This window comes from Triticum dicoccoides, chromosome 5B (assembly GCF_002162155.2).
Source record: "Triticum dicoccoides isolate Atlit2015 ecotype Zavitan chromosome 5B, WEW_v2.0, whole genome shotgun sequence".
Classification (NCBI taxonomy): Eukaryota; Viridiplantae; Streptophyta; class Magnoliopsida; order Poales; family Poaceae; genus Triticum; species Triticum dicoccoides.
In genome coordinates this window covers 43,902,538-43,926,723 of record NC_041389.1, presented here as the reverse complement: position 1 = coordinate 43,926,723, position 24,186 = coordinate 43,902,538, and the positions used below count along the sequence as shown (strand labels likewise).

Sequence of the window (24,186 nt, the reverse complement as noted above, 5' to 3'; positions counted from 1 at the left end):
CACCAATCCAAAATATGCCCCTTGACCTTGAGGTTGCTCTGCCCTTTTCAACAACAGAAGGTTGCCCTCCCACAAAACGTGCCATACAGCTTGTCTGGCCTTGAGACTTACACGTACGCGCTCACATCACGCCCACTATCCATGCTGGGGCCGTCCTACAGCAAATTAACTGGCAAAATCTATGCATACCATGAGCTACCAACAAAAATGTGCATTTGAGTTATATTGTGTGTGCAGTTGCAGATACGTTAGCAAGGTTCCATGCATGCATTGGTATGAAAGAACAGAAAAAAATAAATAAGCCATGCATGCATGCAGGCCTTCCCTTTTTTTGTACTGCACAAAAATGTATTTAGAAAACATATAAGTAGGAGTACATGCTAAATGTACAAGGGTGAAATGTGTTGATTTGTTAAAGACAAATAGAGAGCACAAGCAATATGCACGGCAGAGATGATTGAGCATCTCTGATGTGCAAGGAGCATTATCGACAAGAACTAGTGATCACTCAACAGTGGCTCCATTTGAAAATTGGGTACTGTAAAGCCATATATTCCTTTGAGATACCGATGTGACAGCTGAACTAATTTGCCATAGCCATAAATCCGTAGCTAGCTAGGTCCAGACGATGTTTCCACCAGACAATTTCTCGATATTTCGCTTGCTCTCATTCCGTTGGTGAATTATTTATGTCTCTCATCACTAGCTAATGGACACATAAATCGGCTATCATGTGCAAGGAGCAAAAAAACTAGTGGTCGCACCACCATATGAAAAAACCGGGTCTGTAAAGTCATCTATTCCTTGAGATGTCCATTATTCTTTCCCACGCTAAATGCCAAGCTCTACTGGGTATCCTTGCTGCAATGGTGGATGCTTCTCTTTTGTTGGACATGTCTTGGAACCTGGTCCTTATCTTTTCTTCATATGCCGCTTCACTCTCAGGCTTTGGAACCAGTTATTCAGAAATTTCGCATCCACGACATGGACACGTCCGCATGGCACTTGTTCGACTCTGTTCAGGCGTGATGGGCGAGCACGTGCGCCGCTTGCATCGCGACCGAAAAGCAAAGGCATCGATTACCATATTAGTATCATGGGTCATCTGGAATGAGCGTAACGCAAGAGTGTTCAGCCAAAAGAGCGCAACCCCGTAAATTTTGCTCAACATCATTGTCGATGAGGCAAACATTTGGATCAAAGCCAGGGCAAAGAAATTAGAATCTTTTTTATTGCAAGAATAGTTGTCATGTCGTAACATGGGTGTGTTGCAACAAACTCTTTCTCCTCCTTATTTAATATATGAGGCAAAATTTCTGCCTCTGTTTAAAAAAACAAAAACAAAAGGGGAGCTTGATCGACATAGTAGGGCGATGGAGTTACACAATTGCCACTTCAGTAACCTTCCGCTGCGGATTTGCCTGTACGCATGAGTAATTCTCATGCCGCTTATTTGTGTGTGCGTTGTAAAACTCTAAACTCTACTCTTCCTTATTTAATAGAAGAGGCAAATCTTTTGCCTCCGTTTCAAAAAAAAAAAGATACACATACAGTAGTAGCTACAGTCTTTTCACTTTACGAAAATCTCAGCCGCCGTTAGAGTTGATATACGCTTCAGGCTCGATGCTTCTACAAAGTTGTACTAAAACAAAGGCACTTATTTTGGGACTCTACTATATGTAGTGTCTTGCTACAATAATGCTCGACTAAATCTTAACCTGCCTTTTTTCATTCAACGGCTACAAGCGCTAAGTAAGTCAGAGGGAGACTAGCTTCAGCATATCAGACAAGCTGCGCAAGTAACCTTCACCTTGTTCCTTTTTAGTTTGCTCATTTGTACTACCGGTTAATCCCGGCATCATATCAGTTGATACAATGTCGGTGGCAAGAGATCGGTCCTACCACTTGCAGGCACTAACGACTGCAACTTTTTCAACAAGTAGAGGTTCTCAGCTCAGAGCTTACTATAAAAAGAGGAAGGCAGGTGTGGTTAGTAATATAACAGAATCAGATCCATGGCAAGGTTCTCAGAGCATAGAGCGCCATGTCTGCTACTCCTTGTGTTTCTTCTCCACTCATCTCTGCGATTGCAGCTGTCGCAAGGGCTCGAACAAAGACGGGTAAGCTAGCTGCCATGCCATTAACAACCCAGCTTCAACCTAGCTAGCTAGCAAGTGTTCGTCATGATCCCTCTTAGGCCTTGTTCGGTTGAGGTGGTTTTTGAAGGGGAATGGCAGGGTTTGAGGGAGATTAGATCCCCTACAAGCCAAAATCCTCTCCAATCCCCTTGGGAGGAGGATTAAACGAACAAGGCCTTAATCTATGTCTTGTCAAAGCTCTTCTCCGAGTGTGCTGTCCGGCACACTGATGTTGGTGACTAGCTTGTATCTGCAATTAATAAAGTAATTTAGTTGCCAAAAAACATGTTAAACCACAGCTTACTAGCAAAGGCAAGTTGGTAAGGTCCATCCCATTCATTGCTAATCAGGTGAGACTTTATTAGTTAGTAATACGTAAACATGTTTTCAGGTATACATCGTCTACCTTGGGCAGAGGCAACATGAAGATGTCAGTCTCGTCACCTCTTTGCACCACGACTTGCTCGCTTCCGTTCTCGGAAGGTACCTTTCATAGTACTGTACAAGCTAGCTACTTCCTTCTATCCATAATAAGTGTCATTAATTTAATACAAAGTTGCACTAAATCAGCGATATTATACAACATTCTGGCTCCACTATTATACAACACAACTGCTTCTCTATATGCTTCCATGTTGTGTTCGGTTGGCTTCATCAGCGTGTCTCTTTGTCATAGCCATGTTCTACATGACTACATCTACTTTAGTTAGGTACTTATTAGGTGGTTGCCTTGGTCTTGTTGAGATTTTCACCTTGTGTTTTGTTTAAACAAGTTTTGCATATTTTGCATTCTACTTTTCTCATAAACTACGTCCATTTTTATGTGCTTAATTAAACTAGTAGTAGGAGCTTCCATTCATTTTGAGATTTCTCCAAAAATAAAGTTGCAGGGAGGGACTATGCTAAGGTTAGTCTCAATATTGTAGACTCATGGACTCCTCTGAATGGCACTATGGCAGTCCCATCACTTTCTGCACCTCTCTTTCTTGTTTGAACCAAAAATCTCAAACAAGAATCAAATGCAGAAAATTCAAAATAAAATACCCTTATTCTTTAAGTTGAGGTAGCACCAATTGAGGAGAAGCTTGTCCAACATCGTTTGAGATGGTTTGGGCATATTCAGCGTAGGCCTCCAGAAGCTCCAGTGCATAGCGGACGGCTAAAGCGTGCGGAGAATGTCAAGAGAGGGCGGGGTCGACCGAATTTGACATGGGAGGAGTCCGTTAAGAGAGACCTGAAGGATTGGTGTATCGACAAAGAGCTAGCTATGGACAGAGGTGCGTGGAAGCTTGCTATCCATGTGCCAAAGCCATGAGTTGGTTGCGAGATCTTATGGGTTTCACCTCTAGCCTACCCCAACTTGTTTGGGACTAAAGGCTTTGTTGTTGTTGTTGTTGTTGTTGTTGTTGTTGTTATTCTTTAAGTGGTCAAAATTGATTAATATAATTAGAAATTAGTGCACAGTCTCCAGACTTTACTGTGAGAAAGAAATAATACCACCAAATATAAATAGCAAGGTGAGTATCTTAAGCTAGCTGCTAGAAATTAAACTGCATTCGTAAGAGGATCTTACGTGTCCAGGTTAACTGAGGATGACAAGCTAGATAAATGGTAGCTGAGGTGGTGTTTGACTTATCTATAATTTTTTTGTATGAAGAATTTTTGTTTTCTTTTGTCCCTTCATTTTCTCCTCTATTACTCCTCCTTAGTGTCCAATCCTCATCTGTTCAAAAAATTAAAAAAATGTTACAAAAAGAAACTTAATCGAGCTATTTACAGAACACTACTCCCTAAAACCACGACACTTATTTTGGACCGGAGCAATGGGAGTAGTATTATAATGCCCTCCAGGATACAGGATTGTAGAAACATAGGAATAAATAAAGTCATAGAATTATGATACCCCGTCATATGGAATCTTATAAGAAACAAAAACATGGACATCGTTAACTGGCATAATTATGTGTTACTTATTTAGATATGGAAAGGACAGAGTAAATCACCAAGATGCATGGAACTTTAAATACAATTGTATTAAGAAGTAACCTCACAGTATAACATAAAAGTCCTCCAAAATGTGAAGGAAACATTCCTATTCTACAAAGGCTTTCTATATCCTCCAAATTAAATTAGTTTTTCTCAAAAGTTCCTTTCCTCCAAGAGTAGAATTATTATTTCATTATACCATTTCTTCTCAAGTTGGTTTACGCAAGTATGTACTGGCTATGAAGCAAGGAGGCGGCTCTCGAATCGATTGTCCACAGCTACAGATATGGTTTCTCGGGCTTTTCTGCAATGCTTACTGAATCACAAGCGAGAAAGATCCAGAGTATGTATAATATATACGTGCATAATTTATCTCTCTTTTGATCTTTCCCTCTAGCTTTGAGATAAGGCGTAGTATTAGTCAATTGACAAATGCTTGTTGACCATCACTGTGATTCATAAGTTAATAATCACTTGCTGCTTCCGGCTCGGATACAGCGCTGCCTGGAGTGGTGAGTGTGAAAGAGAACACAATGGTACGCATGCATACTACTCGGAGCTGGGATTTCCTTGGGCTGTCCATGGGCGTGGACATCAAGCAGGAGCAGCAGCCAAATGAGCTCCTTGCAGCAGCAAACCATGGAGATGGGATGATAATCGGTGTCATCGACTCAGGTGGATGTGATGGCTCGTTCAGCCCAAGGTTAACACAATTAATTGTGTGGGGTGTTTACCTCCAGTCCACTTGTCTTTCATTTCAGGTGTTTGGCCTGAGTCACAGAGCTTCGCTGATGATGGCTATGGACCTCCTCCTTCAAAATGGAAGGGAACTTGCCAAGCCGGTGCCAACTTCAGTGCCCACGATTGCAATCGAAAGCTCATCGGTGCGCGGTGGTATGCTGGCGCTGACATCGACAGGAGATCTCTCCAAAGTGACTTCCTGTCTGCCAGGGATTCTCATGGCCACGGCACCCACACAGCCTCCACAGCCGGTGGCAACGTCGTCCACAACACCAGCTTCTTCGGACTGGCTGCTGGAACGGCTCGTGGTGGCGCACCTCGCGCCCGGATAGCAGTGTACAAGGCTTGCTGGGGTTCTTGCTCTATCGCGAGCGTTCTGAAAGGCATCGATCATGCTATCCATGACGGTGTTGACGTCCTATCGCTCTCTCTCGGAAGCACGAACGAAATGGCAGCACTAGGAACGCTGGGTGCGGTGGCAAGAGGCATCCCGGTTATCATGGCAGGCGGAAATGATGGACCTACAGAAGAAACGGTGGAGAATTCTTCACCATGGCTACTCACGGTTGCTGCAACCACGGTTGATCGATCATTCCTCACGGTTATCACCCTCGGGGATAACCGACAGTTTGTGGTATGCATCTTCAGATTTGACCATGCGTCATGTTTTACCTCCCTTCCTTCTCACAATGGGATGCTTAATTGGTTACAGGCACAATCCATGTATGTGGCAGATAAAGGTGGAGATGAGTTCTCTGAACTTCTGTATTACTTTAAGGATAGGTAAGATTTCCTTATAAATATACTCCGAACACCATTTAAATAAATATGAATTTCACCCACAGTGGATAAGCAAGGGGTAACTGTTTTGCAGGTGTGACCCGGACTACATAAACAGCACTGACATACACGGGAAGGTGGTATTCTGCTACACACCAGGACCGGGTAGTGTCTCTGCACCACCCAAGTATGCAGATATTGCAGCGACGGTGCAGAGAAATGGAGGGAAGGGATTTATATTCTCACAGAATAATCTGGACTCTCTTGATCTATATGCAATTAAAGGACCGGCCCTTCCTTGCGTTCCTCTCGACTTCAAGACTAGCTATCAGATTGCTGTGTACTGCAAGTACGTAGAGAAAATTCTTAGACGTACATAAATCGATTTTCTACTTTCTGGACGTACGCACGTTATCATCTCCTTTTCAATGTTTACCAAAGCTTTCTCGTTTCTCCTTATAATTATGGCAGTCGCATTGGCATCCCAAAAATAAAGATATCAACAACCCGAACAACCAGCGGAAGTGAAGTTGTTGCCCCAAGAATAGCAGCTTTCTCATCAAGGGGACCTAGTCCTATCTATCCTGGGGTTCTCAAGGTAAGCAGCGCACCTCTAGCTAGCAATCTCTTGTTAAGAAGGTAAATAAATTGTTCGATTCAGTCACTCCATAGTGTCATTGGAGTCTTCTCTTTCCTTAAAAGTTACAATCTACTAAGAAGCATATATAGAATTAACTCTACTTGCCTTAATTAGTTGTGCTCCCAAATGAACAGCCTGATATCGCTGCACCTGGGGTGTACATTTTGGCCGCTGCAGCACAAAGTGGTGCTTACAAAAGTCTAGGTGTTTCCTATGTCTTTGATTCTGGAACGTCCATGGCCTGCCCTCATATATCTGGGATAGTCGCTCTACTCAAATCCGTTCATCCTGACTGGTCCCCTGCCGCCCTAAAATCAGCACTAATGACAACCGGTAATTATCTGATTCTCTACATATATAGTTGAGATATCGAGTATTTATTTATGCAAAGCACAAATAAAGTGTCTCTCTTGCAGCACATACCATGGACCGTAATGGGGTTCCAATAGAAGCAAATGGAAATCGTGCAAAGATCGCCGACCCGTTTGATTACGGAGCAGGGTCTGTTAATCCAACCAAGGCAGCTGATCCAGGCCTGATATATGACATCAGTGCGTCAGATTACCTCGAGTTTTTCAACTGTCCACAAGGATTTGGTTCAAATAACAATTGCACACCACCTGACTTGAACCTCCCATCGATTGCCATTCCTGGCCTCAAGACATCTGTGACGGTTGTGCGCACTGTTACCAATGTTGGCCAGCCGAATGCGGTGTACAAGGCATTCATGGAGCCTCCACCTGGCGTCAAGATGGCTGTGGAGCCAGCAGTGCTGGTGTTCAGCAACGCAAGGAGGGTGCAGAGTTTCAAGGTGACTTTCAGGGCCACCCGAAGGATCCAGGGCAGCTACACCTTCGGTAGCTTGGCATGGCATGATGGAGGCGCCCACCTGGTTCGGATCCCGATTGCAGTTCGTGTGGTGATTGAAGAGCTCTACTCAGATGCCTCCTAAGTGGGGACGTTACATGCGGTTCAACTGTATAAAATAAATGACGACTGGATCTGTATCTGTGTTTTTTTCCAAACTCCCACTATGTCTGTGGTGATTAGTGCCCGTTCCTATGGTATGTGAACATTTATGTCAGTATGAAAACTTGACATAAGTTTGTATGGTACCGGAATAAGGAAATCCACCCGCAACTAGCAAGATTTTCTGCCTTGCTGCTAGCAATGGTAACTCCCTTAATGTTAAAATTCTTCAGACTCAGTGAATGGAAAGCATCGCATACAACAGCACTATGATAGGGTTACGTCAGTACGTGTTATAAGAAACTCCGCACAGGGAAGAGACGAAAGGTAGAGCTAGTTTTAGAAGTCGATACAGTAATAAAGGATAAGAAAGATGATTCTTTGGTGTCACATTAGTTCAGCCAGATCACTGATATTTTCCAAGCTAGAAAACCTTGTACCTATCCAAGTTGAGACAATGTTCACGCTGAAGAGCCAGCAAAATGCAAATCGTTCAAGTCATCAGGCGGCAAGGGCACGATGCTGGGTGCGGCATTAGGAGTTCGCGACTGCTCCGATTGGTCGGTGGATCGGGCCAAAGTATTAGGCTGAGTAGGGCCTGGACCAAGTATAAGCAGATAGGCATGATCAGTTTGCTAGCTACCTCTCAACTTGTCCAAAAGCAACTGGAGGCCTTTTTCGCGTTTCTTGTTTGACTCAAGTACACACAAGACACAACAACGGAGGCCCCTTTTCTTCTTCTCACATACAGATAATTTGAGGCGTCAACACCATCGAGACGCTATCGACATTCTCTTTCTTTGCGACTGGAAGGCACGTACTCCTTTTCTCTCGGATCTTGTTTGATGGTGTACAGAAGCCAAAAACCAAGGTTCAAGGCATACATAAGCCAAAATGGGAATCTGATGCTTGTACTTGGCAGTGCACTGTTTTGACAGCCTAAACTCTATAATTGTAGTCTTTTTATTGCAGGAATGGGTTGTCGAAACAAATGAAACAAGTTTCCTTTGTGGATGCATGGAGTATCTGATGATGCTCAAGTTTCAAGGGAAGAGAGGTCATTTAGGCTATGGATTAACAGCCTGGGAATTTCCACATATATAAACAATTTGCTATAACGAAGATCATAGAAACGGGTAGGCCATACTTCTGATTGTCTATATGATATGTTACTCTTCAATTAAAACGAATCACCACCAACACTAGCTAATAATAATCATCATACTCATTACCACCAACACTAGCTATATCATCATAGTCATAGTATAGCACATCATCATCTTCAAACTCATTTCTAGCTAGCTAATTAATCACCCATGCTGCTCTCTCAGGTAAAATAACATAAAACATGTGTAGCACTCCTGCTTCATCAAGTTGGAGCAAGCAGATGAACCTGTCTTCTAATCGTGGGTTGCGCTTCTGATTGCTGCCCCTAGTACTTCTCTACGATCGTTCACAATTTTGCTCCAGTCTTTCACTATTAAGCATTCCTCGCTATTAGAAATCTTGTATGCACTAAAGTGCATTGTAGGATATCTTGGCCGTAAGCTAACAATTCTCGTGCGACCTTTAGTCTCCATCTAATGAGGCACAATATTCATCGGGAGTCCCTGTTGAAGAACATCGTATAGTAACATACTTAGCAGTGAAGTTTAGCTTAAAAAATAATGTATGCAAATGATGCACTAAGGACAAATAATAAAAATCTTACCATCTTTCCTAATAGATGTGACCGTAGTTAAGTACGAACACTATTGGTCGCACGTGTTGAGTACTAAGATTTTCAAGTACAAAAATAATAATTTGTCTTGACAGTATGAAGATCCTCAAGCCATGAAACGTAATGACTTATCTCCTCGCAGTTTAGTTCAACCCCAGGACAGTAGTAAGTCATGTATACCAAGCGCTGGACATGTTTGCTTGATTGGAAATAAGCTGTCAATAGAAATTAGTTGTCAACTATTTTTGAATAAACAATATCAAAGACATAAATATGGTTGAGAAACTCACATAATGGTATAACTGGAGAAGTCTGCACATTGACCCAGGTGTCGATATTACCTTCAATATCATCTTTCGGACGAATACCAAAGGTGATAACCATATCAGGCTCAAATGCATAAGTCCTGCATAGTGCTTGCCAAGTTTTGCATCCAAAATAGGTGTAGGTGTATGCGTTGTATAATATTGCGTGGAAAATACAACCATGCTCGGTCATCAAGTAAACTCTCTTTACCTCCATAGTAGTTTTCATAGGACTGAAACCTATCTTATCCAAGACAAAAACTCTTGGATGGCAGGGGATACGCTAGTAGAATAGTAAAAAAAAATTATAAGTTGAAGCAAATGAAGCAGATGTCATGGTTAATTACGAAAAAAGACTTGTCGTTATGACTTACTGTATCCACTTCGAAGTTCTCGTCCAGCTTGATACTAAAGCGCCTATCATCATCTAGGAAGATTCTGTCTCACAGGCCGCACTCGTCTTCGCGGTATTTGCAAATACCGAAAACCTTTTCGTCGTCAGTCGTTTTCTATGTCCACAGTTGAAATATTAATTAAAAATCGATCGAAGACAACTACCAGGATACTCAACATACAAATCTGGGGCACTCGATGTTTCCTACATATTCTGGCACAAGTCATGCAAAAATTCATGAAAAAATCCGGCATGACCTTTGCTAAAATAGGACATATCGAGCGCCTAAAATTTTCCGGAACAGAAATGAATCTACACTCTGGTAAAACATAGGCCACTCGAAGGTGTAACCTGCAAACATGATCGGCCACTTGGGCAAGCACATATCCTATTTAAGCAACACAAGATATACATTTCAAAATATCTTATAGGACTCATATTGACATGAGCATTCAATAAGCAAAACCAAATCATAAAATAAATAAGTATTCAAATTAGCATGCATTCAATAAGAAAAAGTAAATCATCTCTTGCGCCCGTACATCGTCGAATATTATCACTAATACATCCTGAATAGTATCATAATATAACATCACTAATACAACTAAAACCCTAGCGAACGACGGGTATCGGCGTGGGCGGTGGACACCCAAAGAGAAGAAACCATTATAGAATCATAGCTCCAGTGAGATCCCTGGAGAACCTGCCAGGTATTGGAGAACCTGTGCTCCAGCGCAAACAAGTAGCAACGGACGTGCACGTCCTCCTCGCTGACACGATGATGTACCACCTCCGCGGGGTCCTCAAGCCTCTCGACCATCACTGACCCACGCGACCGCCACCAAAGAAGGTTCGGGTCAACGATGGGCTGACTCATCACCAAGATGTGCCCCCCGGTAGGTAGCGCCTCCCAGTACCAGCCCGGCGGAGCCTAGTCCCGGACATGGCACATCTGGTCAACCAGGCGTCCTCCATCGAGTCGATGACGAGGATGCGGGATAGGCATCGTCGACGTCGATGCGGGAAAAATTACTTTAACTAAAAAAATAACAACAAATGTGACATCTTCAACTAGTTCTATTAATTCAACTAGTTCTTACTAAAAATAAACTTAATAAAAATAAAAATAAACTAGTACCTAATTAGTACCTAGGAACTACTGCCCTAATTACCATCTAATTTGATGAACCTAGGGTGTGGAAAGTGGTAGAGGATATTCCAATTATCCAACTTAAAAGTGAAATAAGTGGTCAAAATTTACTCGTTTTATGATTCATCTTAGAAATTTGATTCGTTTCCACCCTTACATGAACCCTAGCTAATTTGAGCCGCATCCGCATCCGATTCGTTTCCACCCTTACATGAACCTTTACTAATTTGATGCAACTAAAATTTGAAGAACCCTAGGCAGAGGTAGGGGAGAGGGAGGAGCAGGCGTGCTCACCTCGGGTGCCTGCGGCGAGGGAGGGGCAGGCGGCGTCGAGGTCGGGGTCGGGGCTCGGGCGCGTGGCGGAGGGCGGCGTCGAGGTCGGGGGCGGGGGCGGTGTCGAATCCGGGTCGGGGGCGGCGTCGAGGGTGTGCGAAGAGCGCGCGGCGGATGACGGGCGGCGGCGGCGGTGAGAGCGGAGGAGTTGGATTTGGGGGAAGTGGCCGTGGGGAAGGACGAACCCTGGTTAAGTCAGAAGTAGCAGTAGCGCGTTCCACAAAGTGCGCTACTGATAAGTTAGCTATAGCGCGTTCAGCGATACGCGCTACTGCTACTCCTTTCTCTTTCCCCCCTTTTTATATTTTTTTTCTTTACAATTTATTTTTTCCTTTCACCATCTTCTATTTCTTTCATTTGCATTTACTTTTCTATTGCTTTCCATTTAATTTTACTTCTTTTAGAAGTAGCGCATTTCAGCGTAAACGCGCTGCTACAAAGCAAGTACCGTAGCGCGGTTCTGTATAGATCGCTACTACTATGTGTAGCCTATGGGCTAAGCCGTGGGAATTTTAGTAGTATCGAGTTTAGAATCAAGCGCGCTACTGCTAGGACATTATCTGTAGCGCGGTTTGCACGGGCGCGCTACTGCTACTTAGGACCAGTGTGCTTTTTTGACCCGTGCTACTGCTAAAATTCTGTGTATAAGGTTTTCCCTAGTAGTGAGAACTCTTCCACTGCTCGTCTCCTCCCTTTATTCCATAGTTACAGGGTTACAATCTCGAGCCAGCTGCTCCTCACAACACGGAGGACTCTAATTCAACCATACTGCAGTACAACATTCGAGGGAGTTCTTACCGAAGCACCATCGCCAATTTCTCCAAATTATACCTTTCTTTAGCAACTCCAATCCATGAGCTATACCCTTCCAGACGGCCGAAGAGATCTCCCGGTAACCACTGTATCAATAATATTGTCATCGGGGAAATATCTTGTTTTTAATAATCGAGCACACAAACTGTCAGGAGACTCAATTAGCCTCCATGCCTGTTTTGCAAGAAGTGCTTGGTTGAAAGCTCGCATGTCGATAGCATTTCTCCTCACGTAGGATAGCGTTTGGTTGTGTGGCTAGCCAGTCGAGGGATAGGGATAGCTAGTTTCCCCGAGGATGCCACTTGTTTGTTTAGGAATCCACGAAGGATGGGGATAACCAGAGACATGAGAATATTCGCCCAAAACCTAATTGATGAGAGCCGTCAAATTCTCACTGATGGGGTCAGCCATCATCATGTGACGACCTCTCTTTCCCGCTTCGGTCACCTTCATCTCACGAAATATTTTTTCCTACCTATCTCACCCCTTGCCCACAGACATAAGAGGTGGAGGTGGCGGCGGCGGCGACTTGGACCGGGGCGGCAGTGCAGCTGAGCAAGGACAATGGTGCAGTCTAGGTACAGGTCCTCATGTGTTGTTTTATCATTAAGAGATGGCATTTTTAACAATAACATTTTTTTATTTTTTGGTCTATGGATACAAATGTTCTCTAATTTTTACAGCATGGCAATTTTCAAAAGAAAAATCCAGATCATGGCATTTTTTAAATTTTGTTCTCTCCATTTTTCGTTCATAATGAAGTGGTTTTTTTAATCTTTTCTTACATTTTTTTAGGGATAAAATCTTTTCTTACATTTTTTTGTACAAAAGAAAATTGTAATTTGTCCTGGAGGCCTGGAAGCTGAAGGGGGAAGCTAAAGGGGCCTATGTGGGCTGGTTGGCTCGATCACGAGCTCGTCGATCGACCAGCCTAAAAAAACAGTTTTTTGAAAAAAAAAAAACAGCCAGCAAACGAATCGGTCGTTGGAGCCTCCCTCCCTGGCAGTGGCGGAGCTTGAAAGAAAAAGTTTGGCGGGCCAGATAAAGAAGAACACATGTTTTTCTAAAATTTTGAATGATGAGCATTAGTATATGATACACGGTTATAAGATGGAGCAAGCACATATGCACATATTTCTGGCTATTGCTTATCAAATGAGCAATTTGGTGTTGCCTTGCTGCCGCTACATGCGTCGAGACGGGGAGAGGATAGGGATGTTTTGCAGTCCGTGATGCCGTGTGCTATCTGCATGAGATTCAGAAGAGGATGCGCCAGGTGGGCTCGGGCTGGGCGGAAGATGCATAGTAGATAAAAAAACGTCAAATTTTTGGGCGGGCCATGGCCCAGTTCGGCCCCTACAGAGCTCCGCCCCTGCTCCCTGGTGATCGAACATCCAGATATTAGGACAAAATCATTGTTTTGACCTTGTCAGAAAACTATAGCACAAAATGAACTCTCCGTAAAAGTATTTCATAATCTGACCCTTTTGGCAACGCCACAGACCGTAGTATTTCTGCTCCATACAAAAACGCCGTGCTAGCTAGCGTTGCTGCTCCTCGTGAAAACGTCGAGCTGGCTAGCGTTGCTGCCCATATAAAAACACCAGGGCGTTGGCGTTGCTGCCCATATGGGAACGCCAGGGGCGTTGGCGTTGCTTCCCCGGATATTTAATTGTTCTGACAATGATTTTAGCCGCTGCTATGCCGATCTGACGCAAAGGCCTAAAACCCATCACCCCATCTAGCCCATGCATGCATGCAGCTCGAAATGCTTGTTGACCCGTCGGACAAACAACTGCTACCCAACCTATGTTGCATTGCTCCTAGGCCATGACCATGCAGATGCCTGTACATCATGTTCGTATGCACTGGATTCCCATGTGAAAAAGACGGACAGCCTGCACATGTAAACCTGCAGCACATGCAGAGGAGCAGCTAGCAACTAACAACATAGTGAAAAGGCATGAGAAAAGGTTTTGTTTATTTCTTCTTTTAATGTACTCATCAATCAAGTCCACTGAGCACTAGCAAGATATCTATTAAAATCATTTTTAGGGAAGAAACGCCATGGCCCCTGGCGTTTCCATATGGGCAGCAATGCCAACGCCCCTGGCGTTTTCATATGGGCAGCAAGGCCAGCTAGTTCGGCGTTTCTATGAGGAGCAGCAACGCTAGCTAGCTCGGCGTTTTTATATGGAGCAGAAACGCCACGGTCTGTGGCGTTGCTAAAAGGGTTAGATTGTGAAATACTTTCATGGAGAGTTCATTTTGTGCTATAGTTTCCTGACAAGGTCAAAACAGTGATTTCGTCCCAGATATTACACTCCTTTACGTTTTTGGTACGAGAGATTTCATCGAAGACCATAAGAGTCACACCTGTGTGCGGGATGGTCTCAAGTCAAGTTAACAATATCTACCTAACCATAGTACTATCTTGAATTACAGATGTTAAGATTCCCAAATCACAGTTTGATACAGTAATAGAGTGGTAAGAACACTGGACTGGGATCTTGTGCCATCTTCATTAGTTCATGATTGAATGGTTGTATGATTATGCAGAAGAAAAGCGCAACATTCGTTCAAAGAGGTTGGAGTGGATGAATCTTTTTTGCTATGAAACCTAATACAAACGAATCATATGAATAAAAATGATTTGCATTTACACGAATCAAACAATCCATATAGAAAAAATCTTCTTAGGATAAGAATCCTCTAAAAATCTTTTGAATCAAATAGGCACTTAGCTAACAGGATTTACGACCCTACATAAAGACATGGTTTATCTCAGTTCATGGCTAAAAACTCTGCGCTTGGGATCACTAAACAAAGCACGACCAACATAAGCTAAGAAAGGTTTAGATCACTTCAATCAAGCAAAACTCCTATGCCAAACTCGGATAATAGAGAGGTGATATTTTCACTTCGGAAACATGATAAATAGGGATACATCATGCCTAAACTTCAGCTAGTTTGTACAACCATGCAGGTTTTAACTAGGAGAGAATTATTAAAACAATTGCAATCAAAATAGAGATACAACAGGCAAAAAAAAACTCATCTCCACACAGATCAATCGAAGTGCATACAGAAAACACAGAATTAATGCAGAATCCAAAAGTGCCAGTTCTACCTGCATAAATAGGATATATTGATAGCATTTTTGTTAGACATGGCAAACTAGCAAAATATACACTAAGTTTACTTGAGATATGACCAGTAGTACCCAGACATGCAAGTAGAGTACTAATCAAATTGCCCTGATAATAGCCTTGGCTGCTGTCCCAGACATGCAAGTACACACACACACACACACACACAAAATAGATACCAAGTTTACTTGATAGATGATATGATCATCAGTACCCACACACACAAGTACTAATCAAATTAACCTGATAGTATCCATGGCTGGTATCAGCTCAACAGGCAAGAATCTAGCAATGAGCTCTTTCAGAGCAGACGGGCAACTGCTTTTGAGATGTTGGTAACCATCACTTGCGATCATTGCCTCCAGATTGGAAGGAGAAGCAAGGAACTCAAAGCAAGCCTCCTTGAGTCCCTGGCAGTTATGCTGCTCAGCCAAAGCCAAACTAGTGGCAACCATTTTGGTGCCAATGTGATTGCATAACTTGTCTTGGCATATCAGCTTCAGCCTCTCGATGTCGTACCTGTCCGCCGCTACAAGTAGATGGCTGGCTGTCACAACATCAACTTGTGTTGTACCTTCATTAGTGCTCTCAGGGAGTGAGTCCGTGTAGATGAAATGGAGCAGGGACTTGAACACATCAGCTTCTATATCAAGAATTTCAATCGGATCACTGGCTCTCTCCCTCATGGCGCCAAAGAGCTCCGCCTTGAAGACCGGTGAACGAGCAGCGAGCACGGACCTATGAGCCGAGAATATCTCGCCGCCGACTCGAAAGGCCACATCTGCCCCATCCTTGTTTTTCAGGAGGTCGCCGAGCTGGCAATGCAAGTTGCTTGGAGGAATCACGACAAACTGATTGGGGCTGGTCTCTTCACTGCGGATCTTTTTCAGGACGGTGATGTCGCACCTGAGCCTGAAACTATCACCTGTTAGATGCACCGATTCTTCCAAATCTCCCTGCTCAATAAACGTAGTGAAACCCCAATTTGAACCTTTGCGCCGGAAGATACGATTTTCTGCCTCACATTTGATGCACACTGGTTCTCCACCCTTGTCAAGTAAACTAAAGGTGAAGTTCGCCTGCACATTCTTGGCATCAGCTGACTGAAGAGCCAAAAAAACAGATACGTACCCAGGTATGTAATCATCTGCCTTGCTGTTACCGTTTGGGAAATAGTTCACAACCCAGATATTATCTCCGGCAATGAAAGGGATAGATGTTGTACACTTGCCAGCCTTAAGCAGCTCCTTGGTTCTTGAGTACCCATCTATCTTGATCACATGGGTCATTGTTTCTTCTTCAGCTACAATGGCGGACGTGACCATCCGGCGCTCAGCCATTCTGGGGTCGGGCTGAGGTAGCTAGGCTGTAATATCGGCAAGAATGCAAGATGCAGATTTTTCCCACGCTCTGCCACTTTAAGCCATTTTGCACAAAATGATACTCTGCAAAGTCACAGGCGGGTCAGAGGTTTGCCTTTGTTTACACAGTGCTGATTAGCGAGGCCATCAGCGGGGACTGCGCGGTCGAGGGGATGAGGACGAGGTAGACAGGTGGGAAGCGGCGACGAGCAGGCGGATGAGGCGGTCGGCGTCTCCCGCGGTGAGGAGCAACGCGAGCGCGGTCGGGGCCGGACCGGTGAAGGAAGAGGCGTCGGCTGGGAGCGGCGCGCGGTGGGGAATGCAGAGGGGAGGCTCGGGGATGAAGCCGGCACGGCGAGATCTGAGAAGGGGAGAAATGTGAGGGGTGAATGGCTAGGGTTTTCTGTACCGAGGATGGGGATCGGGGTCCGGGATCGGGAGAGGTGGGGTGTGTGCGCCGCCAGCTCCGAGAAGAACAGACAAGGGAGGGCAAGGAGGTGGGAGATGGGGTGGGCCGGTGGGGTTTAGGGTTTCGGAATTGCTATTTCACACCTCACATCTAAGTCTAAAATCATTAGATACTACTCCCTCCATTCAGAAATACTTGTCAAAGCAATGGATGTATCTAGATATATTTTAGTTTTAGATATGTCCACTTTTATCCATTTCCGCGACAAGTAATTCCGGACGGAGTGAGTACAATAATCATGATTAATGCTTTTAGCGTTGTGTATGTTTCTCTCGCGATGTACGCACCACAAGAGGTGTGCGTGTGTTCGCTAACTCTATTTATTTTGGACTTCTGGTTAAGGTAAATTTGATGTTTTGGTTCAATGAGTCATAAACATAACCATGGCTTAATATTTTTTTCTTCAAATATTTAGACCATAAAGAACGTTTAAACGATAATTAGAACACATCATTTTTTGTATGGCATTATATTATATAAGGATCATGTTGCAAGCTTTTCTTCGCTGATTATTGTGTCATTTGTGTGAAACAAAAATGTTTACCCATTAGAGCTCCAGAAAAATTCCACGTGACGGGACCTAAAGCTGACTTTTTGTCGCCGTTGCATAGCGTACCTCCAACACTTATAAGCATGAGAGTAGCTTCTCCGTGGTCGGCTTCCTACTTGGGAGTGGCTATTTGAAGATTTCGGAGTAAATGAAAATAAAGGAATGTTTTATCACAACTGGAGAATCAAACCATGTGTTACTAAATGATCTCGCTGTTTTGGTCTGTCAATCTTCTATTTTACATATGCTTATGATAGCTTAGCCTGTTCACTGGATTTTCTTATCAAATTTGTATCATCTAGCCAATGCAATGTACCCCCGTAATCTTCAACCAGATGTACTATTCCCCTCATATGGCATGTCTACTCTGTTGTTTTTATAGTTTTTAAGTAGAAATTGTACAAGTTAAGAGCACTTGCACGGGCGCGGCGTGTCGCCGTGCCTTCGCCCGCTAGTAAAGCACTATATAGTAGTACAAAACATGCTAGTCCATATAAACTATCTTCCATAGTCGGACGAGATGTCTCGGCGCGAGTAGGTGCCTTCAGAGATAGAAACTTGTATGCGCTGAGGCAAATGCTAGACAATAATTTGTCAGAGTAAGCAATTTATTCTATACTAGTAAGTATGCACGTGCAAATGCACGTCTTGACTAATATTATAAATATATGTGAGACTTAATATACATAAAAATATATTTTGTTGGTTGCACTTAAAAATATTACAAATTAAGAAAACATTTTAATGTAGCGTCATATGCAAAAAAGACACTATTATCTTAGTATTGTCAATGTAACTGAGCAGGTGCACCGAGAAGTACTTCCTTAGCTGGTCCCCATCCTGAATGAGAATAATAAGTTATTATTTTGAGAGTTTTTGCATAGTAGAATGTCAAAATGTGAAACAATGAAAACTAACCCTGCAAAATGGTAGATTTAGATCAATCCGGTTCCATGAGTGCATAGAACTAAAACTAATGAAAAAGGAGTTTGAAATCACAAGGATTGGGGGTGCTGCCAGTGATGTTTAACATGGACACACACCATCAATGTGATGTCTGACATGTCTTGTTGATGCTAACACTAAGTTCCAGATGGGAGGTAACCAGTGAGTATAAAGTAATGCCCACACAATATATTTTGTCATCTCTGCAAGCCATCTAAAGCATAAAAACTAATGTTTGTTAATACGCTATTAATAAAGAGTAATAAGAGCACAAAACAAAAAGGGAAAATCCCGCCGCAGTACCTACTTGGACCTAGATTCAGAAGGAAAATGTAGCAATTAAAGAAACATGGTAGTATATCAACTAAAATGCACCAATCTCCATGAATGAAAAAAATGGAAGGACCAAGTACTTCAGGCCCACCTATCATTGAAATCAAGTGGGCACGTTTAGACATTAAGCCCAACAATAAATACTCAGAATATGGTATGGTACAGTTCCCCAAATAATGAACAGCGACAAAGGGTCATAACTTCCCAAACCTAATAAACACTATCTATGTAATGGAACTACTGTGCTTCTTGTTATGTGGTAGGCTTCAAGGTTGGCTGAAAAGTGAAAAGGAATTCAAATCAACATTATTCCTAACAGAAAATGGTGTAAACAGAAGTAAACTCTGCACATTGAGAATCATGTAGAAATTAGACTGAAGTTCTAACCGCTAACATATAAGTGAGTTTTCTACCAAGCTTAGAATAATTTGTGGTCAGGCTAGCCATGTAAGTCACGATCCAGCTTGAACTGCAGCCCAAACTTCTCATCAATCCTCAAACAAAGCATAAAATAAATGAAAACTTAGACATCTGATATATATTCTTTGGAGGTACCGAGATGTATGCTCCAGTATGCACAGATTCTTAGCATACAAAGTTTTGTATGCCAATTTATACATGTGTGGACCTGACATATGGGTGACCTACTCTGTTTAAGCTTGAAAGTGTAAAGTGGCTGAGATGAAGTTGAGAATATGAAGTGGAAGCTTGGAAAGAACCAACTAAAACAAACAACCATAAGTTTCGATGCTGAACTTGAACGGTCCAAACAACCGATTAAAAATTACTTCCACCAATAATATGATGAACATTTGAACACATTAGTTGGCGGTAAAGAAGATAATCATATGCCAAGTAAATAATTCAGGTTAGAAATAGCACTCGACGGTTTTTCAATATGATTTAAGTTTGCATCAGAGTGCCACTTACTTAGAATTTCTCTAATTTGTGTTAAAAAAGTATTTCATTGATTTTTATATGGTGGTTCGCCTGCATCAGCATCTTCCCGGCAATGTGCCGGTGTGTAATTCACCATCGCATTGCAGAGCACAAGCTTCTCCAGTGGTCTGTTTCGCCAAAGAGTACCTGTCTCAGCAGCATTTTCCATGAACAATAAGATATATAGTACAAAACTGATACTGTAGAATCTGTATAATAATGTACAATAATCAAGCCTGCTACTGATACTACAAGAGGTGGTGACATTAATTGAGGAAGGGAACATAAGACAACAGTCAGGAACAATGCCTTTTCAAGAATGTATCCTTGAGGAAATAAATAAATAATCTCACATAAATACATAGTCAGACAAACTTATTATGTCAGGTGTATATACAAGCATGTCATTTTCCATGTGCTATCCTATAGAATGAGGCCTAACAAATGCAGAAGATCAGTTGTATTGAACAGCTTTGCATCATAGTTCACTTAAAAGGTAGCAAATCTATGCAGATGACACAGAGCAGCAGAGAATCAACTTCAATGCTACCACTGACATTAAGTACTTTCTGTAACTGCAGCAAGTATATATGGAACTTTGATTATCTGATTGGCAAGGTCAGATAACTTTTCTTCTTGTATAACAGGAGTGTCACCTCTTATCTAACAAGCAAAGCATGGTCAATACACAAGTTTGAATGTGCCTAGGAATGAGATAATTTTGTTCAGAGTTACACAAACAAAGAAATGCCTAGTTACATACTTATTCAGTATGCATTTGACTGTACTAAGGATTATCTGATCACAATTTCCTTACTCCTTTCCTCTCTGTACAAATTAGGCGAAGCATCGTACAAGATCCTCTAGGCATAACTAAACACATACATTAATACATATTTCACCAAGTTATATATACATTAACGAAAGTGGGGCAAAAAAATATTTTGCGAAATGAAAATGTATTAGACCCAACAACTGAATATACTAGATGATTCCCCGCGCGTTGCTGCGGGAAATATTGCTTAAAAGTATTGCTTTGCTTAGTAAACTAACTCTCCTAAAAGGATCAGAAAAATGATAAATAGATTAATCTACTTTGCCAATAATACTTGAGAATGATATTATTGTAATGATACATAGGTAAGGTTGATCCTCCTAGTTATATCATTCAAATTTTGGATAGTAGACGAACAAACAGATTACACGATTAGATCATCATTTACCTATGGAACCAACTAACTGATTACAAACTAATTTCATGGGAACATGCATCTTCGGCAATACACAATAGTAAGATCTTTGCAAATGTGATCCTCGAGAGGGAACGCAAGAACTGAAGTTGCATTGAGTGGATGATAGCATTGCCTTCCTCAGTGGTTCAGTAACTTGGATAATAAAATCCAGGTTTTGCAATAACACAAATACAAAATGTATCAGGGAAAATTAGATTAACATATAGTAATTATGCAGACCTTAATTGATTATTTTCGGGATCTCGAGTGTACCTAGATAGCCATTACACCGCTATCTTTGTGAAATTTGAGCAAGACAATGCCACCAGGGAACTGTACAGTGGGATTAAGAATATAAATTGATAAAAGCTAGGATGGGAATGTTCAACAAAGTTAAGTCCATGACTTAAGAGATGATAATGTTTATATTTTTTTGTCCCTGTGAAAAAGTTCATGGATTATAGGCATAATGTTTTCAGCTTCAACGATCGGCTATCTACCATACGAAAGATAAAACTCCAGAATAACCTATTTCTGAATCCATGGTACATGCTCTTTACTATGAAAGAAGGAAGATGATTTACCATGCCTTGTGTATACATGAACATCTTAGAAAAATAGGTTGAGAGAGATGGAGATGCTACTTACAGATGGTGCCACTGGAGGGCACATTGAAACTAATCTTCAGTGGGAATATATTATATCCTGTTAATTTAAGACATGCAAGTATGAAACAATTTAGATATTACCATGCATAAATGTCCTTAGACTTTACTCAAATCAGCCAAATTTAGTAGCCGCAAAAGAGTTTTAGCACATCAAAAGAGGATGCGCCGAAAACACCATCTTATTGTCCAGAATTCAACAATTACACCGCCATAAAAATCACTACGAATGTGGAGGGGGAGCGTGGAACCATGACATTGGCATAGTAATGAATCAGTTACTACTATCATAGTTGCATGGTAGAAGAGAAGTAGTCTGAACCACCAACATGAAAAGAAACTCAGATTCACTAGTGCAGAACTGGCCTTTAGTGCCGGTTCGTAACGGCCTTTAGTGCCGGTTCGCCAATCAGCACTAAAGAGTGGGGACTAAAGGTCCCCCCCTTTAGTACCGGTTCGTCATGAACAAGCGCTAAAGTGCCACCACGTGGCACGAGCCAGGCCCGTGTGCATGTAGGACATTAATACGGGTTGGTAACACCAACCGGTACTAAATGTTTGGGTGTTTTTTTATTTTTCTTTTAATTTTGTGTTTTCAATTTAATATAGTGATTGTTTTACATTATAATGAGTTGTTAAATCATTAGGTGAAAGTACTGCAGATTAGTTTCGACTGATGCATTCCTATAACTATATACTAGCTAGCTAAGTGATCAAGAGTATGCCTATATCCATATTATACTTGATCACCTAATTAGATGATCAAGTATAATATATATGGATATGGCATATACTTGATTACCGCTATCTAATCACCACCAACACTAGCTTAAAGAAGAAACATTCACTTGTACCAGAAACAAAAATATCATCGAATTCAACATGATGGTCATGATATTATAAGCGTTTATAACACCACAAAAGCAAATCACTCTTTGAGATTAAGTTCAGGACGAAGAACACAGACTTGAGAGGACAAGTACTATAAGAGCATGAAACTAGCTAAATCACTCTTGCTGCTCTCTCTCAGGTAAAATAGCATAGAACATGTATTGCTCTTCTGATTCATCATACTGGAGCATGCAGATGATCCTGTCTTCTAATCGTGGGAAGCGCTTCTCATTGCTGCCCCCTAGTACTTCTCTGCGATCGTTAACAATTTTCCTCCAATCTTTCACTATTAAGCATTCATCACTTCTAGAAATCCTGAATGCACTCATGTGCAATGAAGGATATCTTGGCCGTAAGCTAACAATTGACATGCAACCTTTAGTCTCGATCCCCTGAGGCACAACTGTCATCGGGAGTCACTGTTGAAGAACATCGTATAGTACTTAATTAATATACTTAGTAATGAAAGTTTAGCAAAAAAATTATGTATGCAAAAGATGCACTGAGGACAAAGAGTAAACATCTTACCATCATTCCTAAATAGATGTGACCGTAGTTCAATAAGATCACTATTGGTCGCACGTTTTGAGTACTAACATTTCTAAGTGCAGGAAGAAAATTTGTCTTGACAGTATAAAGATCTTCAAGCCATGAAACATAATGACTTATCTCCTCGCAGTTTAGTTCAGCTCCGGGACAGTAATAGGTCCTGTCTACCAAGCGCCGGACATGTTTGCTTTAGTGGAAATAAGTTGTCAATAGAAATTAGTTGTTAATTATTTTTTAATAAGCAATATCAAAGACAAAAAATATAGTTGAGGCGTCTGCACATCGACCCAGATGTCTCTATTACCTTCAATATCATCTTCCGGACGAATATCAAAGGTGATAACCATATCAGGCTCAAATGCATAAGCCTTGCATAGTGCTTGCCAATTTTTACATTCAAAATAGGTGTACGTGTTTGCATTGTATACTTTGACGTTGAAAGTATAACCATGCTCAGTTTTCAGGTAAACTCTCTTTACCTCCATAGTTTACATAGCATTTAAACCTATCTTATCCAAGACAAAAAAATTTGCATGGCAGGGGATGCGCTAGTAAAATAGTGAAAATTAAAAATTATAAGTTGAAGCGAATGAAACATATATAGTCATGCTTAATTATGAAAACAGACTTGTCGTTGTAACTTATTGTATCGAATTCGAAGGTCTCATCCAGTTTGATGCTGAATCGCCTATAATCAAATTTCTGTCGCACATGCCGCGCTGGTCTTCACAGTATTTGCACATAATGAAATATTTTTCATCGTCAGACGACATTTCCTATGTTCATATAGGTGAAACATTAATTCAACTAGTTCAACTAAGCATTTACTAAAAATAAACTAGTTCTAGCTATTAATTCAACTAGTTCAAATAATCTCACATACCTAAATTTTGTTACTAAAAATAAACTAGTTACATTAATTCAACTAGTTCAACTAAGCATTTACTAAAAATAAACTAGCTATATTAATTCAACTAGTTTAAATAATCTCATATACCTAAATTTTCTTACTAAAAATAAACTAGTTCTATTAATTCAACTAGTTCAAATAATCTCATATACCTAAATTTTCTTACTAAAAATAAACTAGTTCTATTAATTCAATTAGTTCAAATAATCTCATATACCTAAATT

The 24,186-nt window shown here is 41.6% G+C and overlaps 2 protein-coding genes across 2 annotated transcripts; one reads left to right on the top strand and one right to left on the bottom strand.

Moving 5' to 3' along the window:
- The first annotated feature begins 1,983 nt into the window (after window positions 1-1,983).
- On the top strand, window positions 1,984-7,479 carry LOC119307251 (subtilisin-like protease SBT3.9). The gene is made up of 10 exons (XM_037583334.1): window positions 1,984-2,120; window positions 2,530-2,621; window positions 4,370-4,467; window positions 4,623-4,799; window positions 4,886-5,499; window positions 5,578-5,648; window positions 5,740-5,994; window positions 6,117-6,243; window positions 6,420-6,618; window positions 6,702-7,479. The coding sequence occupies exons 1-10, from the start codon at window positions 2,016-2,018 to the stop codon at window positions 7,235-7,237; spliced, it is 2,274 nt and encodes a 757-aa protein (XP_037439231.1). The 5' UTR covers window positions 1,984-2,015; the 3' UTR covers window positions 7,238-7,479.
- Window positions 7,480-15,351: 7,872 nt separating this feature from the next.
- Window positions 15,352-16,458, bottom strand: LOC119305834 (BTB/POZ and MATH domain-containing protein 1-like). Its single transcript, XM_037582245.1, has one exon. The coding sequence runs from the start codon at window positions 16,456-16,458 to the stop codon at window positions 15,352-15,354; it is 1,107 nt and encodes a 368-aa protein (XP_037438142.1).
- Window positions 16,459-24,186: the final 7,728 nt, after the last annotated feature.

Bases quoted from the DNA above. Each gene is read 5' to 3' on its own strand.
- LOC119307251 (XM_037583334.1), top strand. From the start codon at position 2,016: ATGGCAAGGTTCTCAGAGCATAGAGCGCCATGTCTGCTACTCCTTGTG. The intron at 4,800-4,885 runs GTGGATGTGATG...CTTTCATTTCAG, and splicing joins AATCGGTGTCATCGACTCAG to GTGTTTGGCCTGAGTCACAG. The intron at 5,995-6,116 runs GTACGTAGAGAA...TAATTATGGCAG, and splicing joins CAGATTGCTGTGTACTGCAA to TCGCATTGGCATCCCAAAAA.
- LOC119305834 (XM_037582245.1), bottom strand. From the start codon at position 16,458: ATGGCTGAGCGCCGGATGGTCACGTCCGCCATTGTAGCTGAAGAAGAA.